Source organism: Calidris pugnax, unplaced genomic scaffold (assembly GCF_001431845.1).
Source record: "Calidris pugnax isolate Ruff unplaced genomic scaffold, ASM143184v1 scaffold192, whole genome shotgun sequence".
NCBI classification, from domain to species: Eukaryota; Metazoa; Chordata; class Aves; order Charadriiformes; family Scolopacidae; genus Calidris; species Calidris pugnax.
This window is the reverse complement of record NW_015090919.1, coordinates 470,738-482,380: the sequence shown is the minus strand read 5'-3', so window position 1 is coordinate 482,380 and position 11,643 is coordinate 470,738. Positions and strand designations below refer to the sequence as shown.

Sequence of the window (11,643 nt, the reverse complement as noted above, 5' to 3'; positions counted from 1 at the left end):
TAGCGGCGGGTCCCCGGCGGCGGCGGTGTCATCGTCCCCTCGGCCCCGGCGTCCCCGCCCCACGGTTCCCTCCCCCCGCAGCCGACCTGTTCGAGCGGACGGCGGCGGAGCTGGCGCAGCAGGGCCTGGGCTGCGAGTGCCTGGGGGGCGGCCGCCTCTCCCACCGCCCCGAGGAGAGGAAGATCCACGTCTACGGGTACTCGGTGGTAAGCTGGGGGCGGGGGGGGCGGGGGGACCCCCCCCGTGGGTGCGGCTTCTCCCTCCCGACGGCAGCCCGGGTCCCCGTACTGCTCCCTGCAGGCACGGCCGCGCCGGCACCGCGTCCCTCGGGAGCAGAAGGGCCGAGCTGGGGGGCGACAGCGCTGCCAGCCACACCTGGGGTTTCCCTTGCCATCCCTCTGCGGGCACCCCAACACCGGTGCCGGGTTTCCCAGCTCCGGGGTGGCACTGTCACCCTGCCCGGGTGCTGTTGGTGTGCAGCAGCCGGAGCCAGGCTGAGGTGCCCGCAGCTGAGCCGCTGCCCCTGAGGGGGTGGGGCCCGGTGGTCTTTCCTAGACACGGGCTCAGTGGCATCTCCCACCTCCGGAGCCTTGGGTTGTGCTGAGCTGCCCTAGGGGATCACCAGGCTCTCCTGGGGTCATAACTGCAGCAGCTCTCCTTTGGGACCTTCTCTCCTCTGCCAGGGCTTTGGGCGAGCGGACCACTCCGTGACCACGGAGAAGCTGAAAGCCAAGTATCCAGACTACGAGATCACCTGGGCGGATGAAGGCTACTGACTCGCTCCAGCTGGGCAACAGCATTGGCGCCAGCCTGGAGCTGGCGTGGCCAGATCTGGCGGTGGCAGTGGGCTCCCCGTGCTTGACAGCACTCTGGGCTCTCCTGGTTTTTGTTTGTGTTGAACTCACCCATTCTCCACCATCACCAGACTTCCCACGCGCTGTGGGTACTCCCTACCTCCCCAGCACAGTGCGGCAAAGCTTTGGTGAAGCTGGTGGGTGCTCCGCCCTGGCCCCCCTGGTGGTGAGGGGGGTTTGTCCCACATGTGTATGTGAGAATTAAACACATTGGGGAGCACAGCTGCCTCTGTTGTCACGCATTCATGACTCCCCCGGGTTCTGGGTTACACTCCCTTCTTCTGGGTTACACTCCCTTCTAGCAGGAATGACCCCTACCCAGTTTCCAGCTCCTCTTGGGTGGCCTGACCCTGGAGCTGGCAGGATCTGGGGTGGGGACAGCAGAAAGCGTGTCAGGATTTGCCTTGAGCAGGGCTGAGGCAGATAAGGAGAAAGCGATGGATGCCCATGGCTGATGGAGGGGAGGACTACCCTCGTCTCCTGCTGGTGGGGAGCCAAGCTGCCTGGGAGCATGGTTTGGAAGAACATGCCCATTGCCACACCAGCAGGTGGTAACACCTTCAGGTACAGCTTCCTTCTTGACTTCAGCCCTCCAGATGACCAGGGCTGGCTCCTGCCCCTCAGTATTTCCTAGAGAGACTCTCTGCTTGCACTTCCAGTGAGGACTGGAGTGCGGAGACTGGGAAAGCTGCCTTTGGTGACAGCAGAGCTCGAGGGAGACGTGCAGTTCAGGTTGGCTGGGTGGATCACTCAATGGCTGTCCCATAGAAGGTTTGGGGCTCGAGGAATTTCATCTCCCCTGGTCCCAGCTGTGTTTCATTGTCAGTCTGCGATCCTGTGTGCTCCTGGCTCCTGCCTGGTTGCTTTGCCAGCTGCTGCCTCCCTGCCTTCCCCTCTTGCCATCAGGGATGTGGGCTGCCTAGAGAGGAGCGTCTCCGTGCCCAGAGCTGTGCAGGGTTAGTATTACAGCTCAGCCCCTGTGCCCGGTGTCCAGCCCCAAACTCAAAAGGCATGGTGGATGGGGATGAGCTTCATGGGCCAGGCTGGGGGTGCAGGACCCACTGCCTGGCTGGTGGCTCAGGGCTGGAGTGGAAGACAGTGCCCAAAGCCATCTCCAGCCTTGCAAGTTGGTGGAGGGGGGAAGAAAGCTGGGGATTAAGCCCAGGTTCCCTGAACATGCATGACGTGGCACTGCACGTCTAGAAAAATAGCTCTGCTGTGCCTAGAGCTTGTCTCCTGCAAGGTGGTGACCATCTCCTGTGCTGGGCTGAATGTCACCCAACAGTCATGCGTGCACTGAGCTGGTGGCTGTTATGTGACAGACCCTGGGGCATGGGGGCTGAGTGTCTTGCACTGGTCACATGGAGGAGCACGGCTTCACCTTGAGTCACCAAATTGCAGAGCTTGGAGGCACCTTGGAGATGCCCAGTCCATCCTCCATCAGGTCGCTCGGGGCTGTGGCTGGGCGGGTTTTGGGCATCTCCACAGATAGAGGCCCCACAGCAGCCTGGGCAACCTGCTCTGGTTTTGATGGCCCTCACAGGAAAAAAGGTTTTTTCTTAAGATGGAGTGACATTTAATGTTCTTGTTTTGTTCTTGTTGTCTTGTCCCTCGGGGGCACTGGCTGCTGAGAAGGGGCTGGATCCTTCCCTCTGCTCCCTCCCGTCAGGTCTTTATACACACGGATGACACCCCCCTGTGCCTTCTCCAGGCTGAGCAGCTCTAGCACACTCAGCTTTTCCTTGTCAGAAGGCCAGTCCCTTCATCATCCTCACAGCCCATAGCTGGACCTGCTCCAGTATGCCCACCTGTCTGATCCTGCGGGGCTGGCATTCCCCTGTGCCTCCCCAGCACCAAGGGGAGGGATCCTACCTGCTGGAGATGCTCTGCCTGCAGTGCCCGGGAGGCTGGTGGCTGCTTGTGGTGCTGGCTCCTGGTCAGCTTGGTGCCTGCCAGGTTTGCAGGGAAGGGCAGGGCTCCTGCCTGCAGGCGCTGCTGGCCCCAGGTGGCCAGGTGGGGGGGGCACAGGGCTGCTGGTCTCCGCCTGTTCTGGCTTGTGCTGGGGGAAGGAGCTGAACCCTGTGTTTTACTGCCTCTGATGCAATCGTGCTGCAATCTGCTGTCCAAGGCCACCGGCCAGGAGGGGAGAAACATCCATGCACAGCCTTCAGCAGTGGGGGCCCATCTCTGGGCACAGGGGCTGTGGCAGGAGAGGCAGGGGAGCTCCCCTGGGGCAGAGCCAGCCCCACAGGCCCTGGCAGCAGCTCCCCCTGCCCAGGTGGGGAAACTGAGGCAGGGGCAGTGGTTGCCATTGCCGGTCAGCTCCAGTGGTGCTGGGCAGGGGCTCTGGTTGCTGAGCTATGCTCCTTCCAGGCTGAACAGATGTTCCTGGGGCTCTGCTGTGCCTGATTTTGCCCAGGAGTGACCTGGTTGAGACCTGAGAGTTGTGGCCCTTCGCCTCTTCATGTGCACCTTCATGAGCTGGGTGCTGAGGTGCTCCTGCCAGATGGAGTGGTGCAGGAGGAGGGGGTGCTGGCCCTGCTGATGGCACCTCTGGGTCCCCAGGACTAGGGGCTGCTGGCTGGGGCTGGAGAAGAGGGTACAGGCTGGGGAGAGGCAGCCAGAGCCAGGGGAAGGAGCGCCACAGGCTCCACGCTGGTCTGGGCACCCTCCCAAAGCAGTCGCCACGCAGACTGCACATGGCAGCAGGAGCACAGGCTGCTCTGCCTGGACCAGACAGGCTGAGACCCCCTTCCTGCTTGCCATCAGGGGGTCCCTGCGCTGGGCTGGAGCCCCAGCTTTTGGCAAAGCCAGCTCAGCTGGGCAGTGGGACAGGTGGCTCCTCCTGCACGTCCTGCCTGTCCTTGCCTCCTCTCCCAACCTGTCCCAAACCTCTAGGCAGCCAGAGTTTTGTTCTGAATTCAAAGCCCGCAGTCCTAGGGTTCCCTGCCTGCTGTGGCTCCCCATTGCATGGCTGCATCATGACCCATTTATACCTTTCGTGCCTCGGGATCGCTCCTCACACCCACTGCCCCCCAGCACAGCTGCCCTCCCTGCTGCCAGCTCGTGTCTGTGCCCAAAGGCTCTCCCACTGCTCCTTATGCTCAGGGACTGTTTCTCCCTGCACTCAGGGCATCATACAGCCCAGCTGGCATGGCATGGCCCCCATGGCCCTGGCAGAGGTGTCAGCTTCTCCCCCAGGACTGGCAGCATGGCCAGCCTGGCAGGAAAAAGTGGCGTTTTCCCTCGCTGAGCCGGCGTGTGCCTTCGGACCATGCGAGCTGGCCCTGTCCCGGTCGGAGCAGCACCCAGCATCCCAGTGCGGTTGGAAAAGGGGGGCTGAAGAAGTGGGGTGTGCTGGGGAAAAGCAGCCAAAGGTCTGGGGGTACACAGCTGCCAGCTTGCCGCCTGTGGTGCTGGCAGCGGTGCCGGGACCATGGGTCACCTGTCCCAGCCCAACAAACCGCCTTGCCATAAACCCACTGCCGGGGCTGGGGAGCCGATAACAGTGGGGCTGAAGTCCAACACGGGACAGGTCACAGGGAGCAGATTCCAGCCCTGGGCTCACGGCGTGGCCTCCCCCGCCGGCCCTCTACCTCTCCGGGCTCTGTTCTACCCTCACTGCGGGCACAGACCGAGATGGCCAGGCAGGTGGTGTTCGCCCTCCTGCTGCTGGGTGAGTGCTGCTGACACGGGGGGTCATGCTGCAGGGAGGGAAGGGGATGCAGTGCTGGCTGCTCTGCTCTATCCTTCCCCAGCATGGGCTCCCATGGGGATTGCTGCTCCCCCAGCTCTGGGGGGGGTCTGCAGCAAATAAAGTCATCAAACCCCTCCTTTGGGCTCTGCTGGCAAAGGTCATCCCGATACTCCCTGGGGCAAGCGAGTGCCAGCACTGGGCTGGGTATCGCCGATGGCTTTGCTTGACGTAGGGAGGAAAATGCCCAAATTTTCCTGTTTCTGAGGTCTGAGACTCAGTGCAGGGATGAGATATACCAGGCTGGAGGCTCAGTGCCCCAGCCCCAGCAGGGTCTGGCACCCTGGGGGCACGTGGGAGTGGGGCTGGTGGTGGGAGATGGCAAAGGAGATGTGGGGGTTGTGGGGTTGCAGGGGTCCTGTCCAAGGGATGATGCTGCTGAGAGCTCAGCACTCCCCCCGCCCCAGCAGGGTCCCAAACTGGGGACTCGACAAATGCAGGCCACGTGTGCTCTCTGTCACCTGCTGCGGGCACCGTGCCCGGATCCTCACGGCGTTTTCAGCCCTGTTGTCTCTACTGCAGCCGGGACTGTCCTCCCCGGAGGGTCCACGGTCGTCAACAGCTGCAGCAGCACAGCGGAGCAGCTCTGCGACTTCGTCTGCAACTGCAGCGACTGCTCCGACGAGAACCAGTGTGGTGAGTGCACGGCCCCCCCCAGACCCACTCCCAGACCCACTCCTGGGGACAGAGCAGGCGGTGGAGCTTGGGGCACAGTGGGTGCGAGTGCCCAGGGTGGGTGCAGGTCCCTGGGGTTGGTGCATGTCCCCAGGGCAGACCCAGCCCTGCCCTGACACCCTGTCTGCCCACCCTCAGGGTACCTGTGGAGCTCGGCGGTGCTGGGCACCCCCTTCACCTGTGATTTCGAGGAAGGCGATTGTGGCTGGCAGGACGTGAGCACCTCAACTTACAGATGGGTGCGGGGCCAGGCCAACCTGGCCACATGGAGCATGGGGCCTTACTCAGACCACACCATGGGCACCAACCTGGGTAAGCAGGAGCTGCTCGGCTCCAGGCACCCGCAGCACCAGACCCTGAGCCATGGGTGCCCTGAAGCCAGGGTGCTGTGACACCCGTCCTCCCTGTAGGAGCAGACCCATGGCAGGGCAGGACCAGTGCTGACCGTGGCTATGGTGCCATCCCATGGAGCTCTGCTCTCTGCCCTCCCCAGGGTGGTTCATGGTGACTGTGTCCCCACCGGCAAAGACCACGGCCGTGGCCTGGCTCAGGTCACCAGTGATGCAGGAAGCAGCTGCCACGTGTGAGATCAGCGCCTGGTTCCACCTCTCAGGAAGCGGTGAGGGTGCCCACAGTGGGCACGGCTGGGCCTCGGGGAACTGGCCACAGGGAAGCAATGATGGGGGACAGCAGGAAGGGACGGGACCATCTGCCCCTGTGGCAGAGACAGAGCCACTGGCACCTCGAGATGGGTCTTTGCCGTCCTGCTCATCTCTCCATGCTCCGCAAGGAGAGCTGGCAGGACCCAGGGGTCTCAGCTCCAGTCCTCAGAGGTGGCAGGGCTCAGTTTGTCCCCATGGGTACCCTGGGGTGCCCGGTGCCACGGGCCACGTTTTGGGTCTTCCCACAGCGCTCAACCAGACAGAGCAGCCGGTGCTGCGCCTGGCCATGATGTACAGGGACGAGGTGGTGGGGCTGTGGCAGAGCCCCGAGCGCAGAGGCGAAGGCTGGCACCAGCTGGTCGCCTACCCGGGCCGGGTTGCAGAGCAGTTCCAGGTGAGGCAGGGCTGTGTTGGTACCTGGGCACTGTCCCCGTGTCCCTCACTGGGAGACGAGAATGCCTGGGCAGCTCGTGCAGATGCTCAGCTCATGCCATCCCTGGCATCTTGTTGGCAGCTCATCTTCTCCCTGACACAACCGCCGGCATGTGGCGCAGAGCTGGTGCTTGACGACATCATCTTCAGGAACTGCGGCTTGCAGGGTGGGTCCCGCATCTGCTGGGATGAGAGACGAGCTGGGATCCCCCGGGAAATCAACCTGGGCAATGCAGCTGCGGGGGCTCTCCTGCTGCCTGCTGTGTCTTGGGTGCATCTGCCTGGCCAGGGCATGGGGCGTGCCACAAACCCTGTCCCTTGAGCAACGCAGGGAAGGATGTGGGGGAAGCCCAGCATGTGCTGGAGTCCTCATGGGGCTGACCAAGTGCTGATGCCATGTCCCACCACCCCAGAGCCCAGGCAGCAGGACTGTGGGGAGGAGGAGGGCAGCTGCAGTCGGGGCTCCTGCCTGGCAAAGCACCGCTTCTGTGATGGCACCGACGACTGTGGGGATGGCTCGGACGAGAGCACAACACGGTGTGGTGAGCACCTCTGGGCCTGGGGAGGGGGTCCTGCCCCCCAGCCCCCTGACTGCACGGCCAGGCTGAGGGTCTGCCCTGGCGGGGAAAAGTCAGGCTGTGGGGCTGGCAGAGGTCACCCCAGCTCTGCCCCATGGCTGTACAGCTCAAGGGGCAAAATCATCCTGAGGGTTTTGTGGAGGGGTCAGTCCACCACGGGGATCTCCCTGGGTCATTCTGCTCTCCCTCCCTCCCTGCAGAGAACTTTAAACGTTGCTCCTTTGAGAAAGATCTCTGCTTCTGGGAGGTGGAGGATGGGCAGCCGAAGTGGGAGAGGAACACAAGCCTGAGCCTGGGGACCATGTACAGCATCCCCACCCGGGACCACAGCCTTAACAGCAGGACAGGTACGCTGCCGGACACTGGCATCCCAGGGTCCCGAGGGCACCACTGGCCTCCGGCCCCTGTGGTAACATGTACCTGGGCTCAGCTTAAGGCCATTGTTGGGAAAACAGCGCCTTGTACGTGCACACCTGGCCCAGCACCATTCAGCTTCTTCCCGGCATCTCATGCAGGGTTTTTCCTCCACGTGGGCAACACTTCAGCCACGGGGGCCAGTGGCACGGCCTGGCTCAGCAGTCCCACTTTCCAGGCCACCAACTCCTGCTCCGTGAGTTACAGCCGGGACCCCACGTCACAGCCTGTGTGGGCACAGTGGTGGCAAACAACCAGGTTTGCCAGGTCCCCAGCTGTGGGGACCCCCACATGGGGCTGGGGCTGCAGTTGGCCATTTGCTGGGCGTGGGCAAAAGGTTTTTCGGGGTGGTTAGGTGGCATCTCCGGTGCCCTCTGGAAGCTCTGAGCTCCTCCAGCCCCACTTTTGTGAGCATTCTGTGGGGTGGCAGCCGCGCTGTGGGATGCAGGGGGCTGTGTACCCCTGCCCAGGGTTTCGGGGCTCACTCACTCCCCTTCCTCTCCCCAGCTCGTGCTGTACTGCCACCTCCACGGCTCGGCCACCAGCAGCCTCAGCATCTCCTACGTGATCAACTCCACCAAGTACCTGGTGAGGGAGAGGATGGGGGACCTGGGAAGCTCCTGGGTCCGGGAGAGAGTGGACTTCAATGTGACCAAGAAGTTCAAGGTGGGTTGGGGCACCGTGCTGGGGCAAGCTGGGCTGCCTGCAGGGCGAGGGACACAGGGCACGTGGTCATCCCTGGTGTGCATCTGTGGGACGGGACCAGGAGTAGGGGTTGAACTGGGAATCAGATGCCAGAGCTGAGCCTCCTGGTGCTGGCATATGCCACCCTTGTGTTCCTGTGCCCACACCTACAAACCTCCCTACCAGGCCCCCCAGCCAAGCGACCACCCCACTGGAAGGGGGTGGAGGGTGTTTTCATCCATCCTATGTCATAGAATCGTCTAGTTTGGAAGGGACCTTAAAGATCATCTAGTCCAACCATGTCGCTCCATGCCTTCCCACTATCCTGTCTGCTGTGCCCCATGGCCACGCATGCAGCCAGACCCCCTCCCAGCTGGCCCTGGAGGGCAGCTGCAGGCCCTGGCTGTGTGCCGGGGCAGCACCATCACCCCAAGCCCACTCCGTGCACCTCTTCCAGCCGCAGCATCACCCCTGCTCCCACCGAGCCCCTTCCAGGGGAAAGCCATGTTGGCCAACCACAGGAGCTGGGTTTTCCCCCCCCCCGCAGCTCCCTGGTGCCCCACCATGCCCAGTGCCATTGCCCATCCCCTCCATACTGTGCAAGACCCCATGTTGATGTGGCACGTTGCTTCCCCACAGGTGCTGATTGAGGGGGTGGCTGGTGGCACGGGGACCATTGCCATCGATGACCTGATCCTGTCTCCGGGCTGCGTGGAGGGTGAGCTGGAGGGTGGCCATCCCCCACCCCTGCTCCAATGTGAGCAACGGCCTCCAGGTGTCTTGTGCCTGTGGCACCATCCCTAAAGGACCAACTGCAGAGTCTGCCCGTCCTTCTGCTCATCATGGTGACCATGCTGGGCACAGCATGGCAAGCATTTGCCCTGGGGCTTGCAGCCCAGGTTGCCTGGTGTCCTCATCCCCCAGCTGTGACACTCCGTCCCCTGTGCCAAAACCTGCTGCCCGAGCCATGTCACACGAGCAGCTATTGTCAGCCCCCTCTGCCCCCTTTGGCAGGAGGTGGGGCAGGGATGGGGCTGGGGGACACGGAGGGCCAGGGAGACGGTCAGGGACAGGGGACCATGGCTTGAACAGATGACACTGGTGATGGTCCCTTTCACCACTGCTCTCCATCCCGGGGTGTTCTACCATCAGACAAGACTTCGGTGACACTGCCAAGCCGGCCACATGCCAGCCCCTGCAAGGCTGAGGAGGTGGCCTGTGACAGCGGAGGCTGCATCAGCGCAGAGCTGGCCTGTGACTTCGCTGAGAGCTGTGCCGACAGCTCCGACGAGAAGCGCTGTGGTGAGAGCCATGGGGGACACCCGGCTCCCCGGTGGTCAGGCAGGGGACCAGAGCAGGGTGACCTGGGCACCCCTTGGCTGGCATGGCCAGGACACGTGGGTGCCCACATAGCCCCCAGGAGGCACAGTGGCCCAGTGGGGCTGAGTCTGGGATTTTGCAGGAGCAACAACCTTCGAGGCGGGGGCCGGGGGCTGGCATGATGTCAGCGTAGGGCAGCTGCGCTGGGGCATCACCAACACCACCTCCACCACCACCAACACCGTCCTCACAGGTGAGGCTGTTCCCACCACAGAGACGATGCTTGTTGGTCCCCAGCCACTGCAGGGGCTCCCAGGGTGCAGGGGGCTCCCACTCAGCCGGTTGTGGGTGGGTGCCACCGTGGGAAGTAGGGGGTGATGCCCGGGCAGGGTGCTGGGCTGGGGGTGCTGCTAGGGACACAGGGCCCCTGCCCTGACCTCTCAGGGTGTTTCTGTGCCCAGGGGCTTTCCTGGCCCTCCAGGCAGGAGAAGGACAAGTGAAGGCTGCTGCCAAGGCACGCACGCCTCTGCTGGGCCCCTCCGGCCCCGCCTGTGCCATGGAGATGAGCTACCGCATCCACAGCGGCCCCCAAGGTAACCCCCAGCTCAGTCCCGGGGTGTCCTGCCCGCTCCCTGTCCCAGCCTGGCACAGGGCAGAGCCCCCCACGCCCCCCTGCTTTTGCTGCGTCTCCCACCCCACTCTGCCCCATCACACCATCCTGGAGCTGAGGTGTCCCCGTCCTGGTCCCTCTGGCCTCGGGCTGGGTGACTGCTGAGGCACTGGGGGGATTCCCAGGGGGTGGCCGGTGGCTGCTGGTCCCCCCAGCCTCCGCACCACCTCTTGTGCCCAGGCTTCCTTGCTGTCAGCATCGCAGATCACACCACTGGCACCACCCACCTGGCCTGGTACATACAGGGACACGGTGACACGGCTGAGAAACACATCAGCATCCCACTGGGGCAGAGGACACGGCCCTTCCAGGTGCACCCAGGGACATGGGGACAAGCCTGGTTGGCTACTGGTGGGGCAGTGCCGGTGCTGCCAGGCACCATGGGGCTCACCACCACCATGCGACCCCCAGGTCGAGCTGCTGGGGCTGGTGGATCTGCAGGACTTGGCCAGCGCCGCCATCGACAATGTGACGTTTGTGCAGTGCCACCCCAGCATGATGCCACCAGGGGCCACGGGTACGGCCAGGAAGGGCAGGGTATGGGCAGGGAGGGCAGCCGTGAGCAGGAGGGGACCTGGCCCCCTGCCCGCATTGATGGGTGCTGCTTCCACGGGGGCTGCCTGGAGACTGTCCCTCTGTCCCTAGTCCAGGGACAGGACCACAGTGCAGAAGCGCTGGGGCTGGGGCTGAGCCCACATCCTACCCCAGGGCACCTGGATGGGGTGAACTCAGGGAGGTGGGTGGGGGAGCAGAGGGAAGGGGACATTCTGGGGACCTGTCTGCTTTTGGGGTGCCTTATCTTCACTCTCTCACCACGGTCACGCCTCTCTGGCCAGAGCTGTCCTGCAACTTTGAGAGGGGCATGTGTGGCTGGTACCAGGATCAGTCCAGTGACTTCAAATGGGTGCACGTCACGGGGCAGAGGCAGGGCTCCGACCACACCACAGGCTCAGGTAAGGGGCTGGCTCCTCTCCTGGGGACCCCAGGCAGCCCAGGGGACCCTGCAGCCTCCTGAGCACCCCAGGCAACCCCATGCTGCCCCAGGGACGAGCTCAGCCAGGGCAGCCCGGAGGCACCCAGATCTGGGTCTGGCATGAGGGTAACACGGGCACAGCTCAGGGCACCCATGTCCCCTCCACCCTGGCTCTCCCCAATACTCAGGATACTTCTTGGCTGCGGATCCCTCTGCGCCGTGGAGCCGTGGGCAGCGGGCGCAGATCATCACTTACCACCAAGAGCCTGCTACTGCCCTGCGCTGCCTCTCCTTCTGGTACCGCCTGGCCGGCCCACAGATCGGTATGCAGCCCCATGGCATCCCCCCGGTGATGCCCCAGCTGGGCTCTGCTCCCCTGGGGACTGTGGGGTCGCTGAGAGGTGCAGGACAGCTGCCCAACTCTCCCCTCTGCCCAGGCACCCTGAACCTCAAGATGCAGCTGGAGGGAGGGGAGGAGACGGTGATTTGGACCCAGCGGGGGACCCAGGGCAGCATTTGGCACCAGGGACAGGTGACACTGCCCACCACGGGCCAGCGACAGTACCGGGTGAGGGCCAGGTGTCCCGTCTCCCCCCCCCCCCACCCCCCCCGGGTGGACAGGGGGCA

The 11,643-nt window shown here is 63.8% G+C and overlaps 2 protein-coding genes across 2 annotated transcripts in view; both read left to right on the top strand.

Moving 5' to 3' along the window:
- The window catches only part of PHPT1 (phosphohistidine phosphatase 1), a 1,947-nt gene extending 871 nt beyond the window's left edge, over positions 1–1,076 (top strand). The window contains exons 2-3 of the mRNA XM_014949713.1: positions 4–206; positions 684–1,076. Of these exons, the coding sequence (XP_014805199.1) occupies positions 4–206; positions 684–776 (296 nt within the window). The 3' untranslated portion in view covers positions 777–1,076. The remainder of the gene's footprint in view (positions 1–3; positions 207–683) is intronic.
- Positions 1,077–4,493: 3,417 nt separating this feature from the next.
- MAMDC4 (MAM domain containing 4) overlaps positions 4,494–11,643 on the top strand; it is a 10,990-nt gene continuing 3,840 nt past the window's right edge. The window contains exons 1-19 of the mRNA XM_014949712.1: positions 4,494–4,530; positions 5,131–5,244; positions 5,422–5,595; positions 5,777–5,902; positions 6,194–6,339; positions 6,460–6,544; positions 6,791–6,919; positions 7,156–7,302; positions 7,471–7,565; positions 7,877–8,035; positions 8,693–8,771; positions 9,206–9,355; positions 9,516–9,626; positions 9,835–9,966; positions 10,224–10,354; positions 10,455–10,560; positions 10,880–10,996; positions 11,205–11,339; positions 11,454–11,584. Coding sequence (XP_014805198.1) covers positions 4,494–4,530; positions 5,131–5,244; positions 5,422–5,595; positions 5,777–5,902; positions 6,194–6,339; positions 6,460–6,544; positions 6,791–6,919; positions 7,156–7,302; positions 7,471–7,565; positions 7,877–8,035; positions 8,693–8,771; positions 9,206–9,355; positions 9,516–9,626; positions 9,835–9,966; positions 10,224–10,354; positions 10,455–10,560; positions 10,880–10,996; positions 11,205–11,339; positions 11,454–11,584 — 2,304 coding nt within the window. The remainder of the gene's footprint in view (positions 4,531–5,130; positions 5,245–5,421; positions 5,596–5,776; positions 5,903–6,193; positions 6,340–6,459; positions 6,545–6,790; positions 6,920–7,155; positions 7,303–7,470; positions 7,566–7,876; positions 8,036–8,692; positions 8,772–9,205; positions 9,356–9,515; positions 9,627–9,834; positions 9,967–10,223; positions 10,355–10,454; positions 10,561–10,879; positions 10,997–11,204; positions 11,340–11,453; positions 11,585–11,643) is intronic.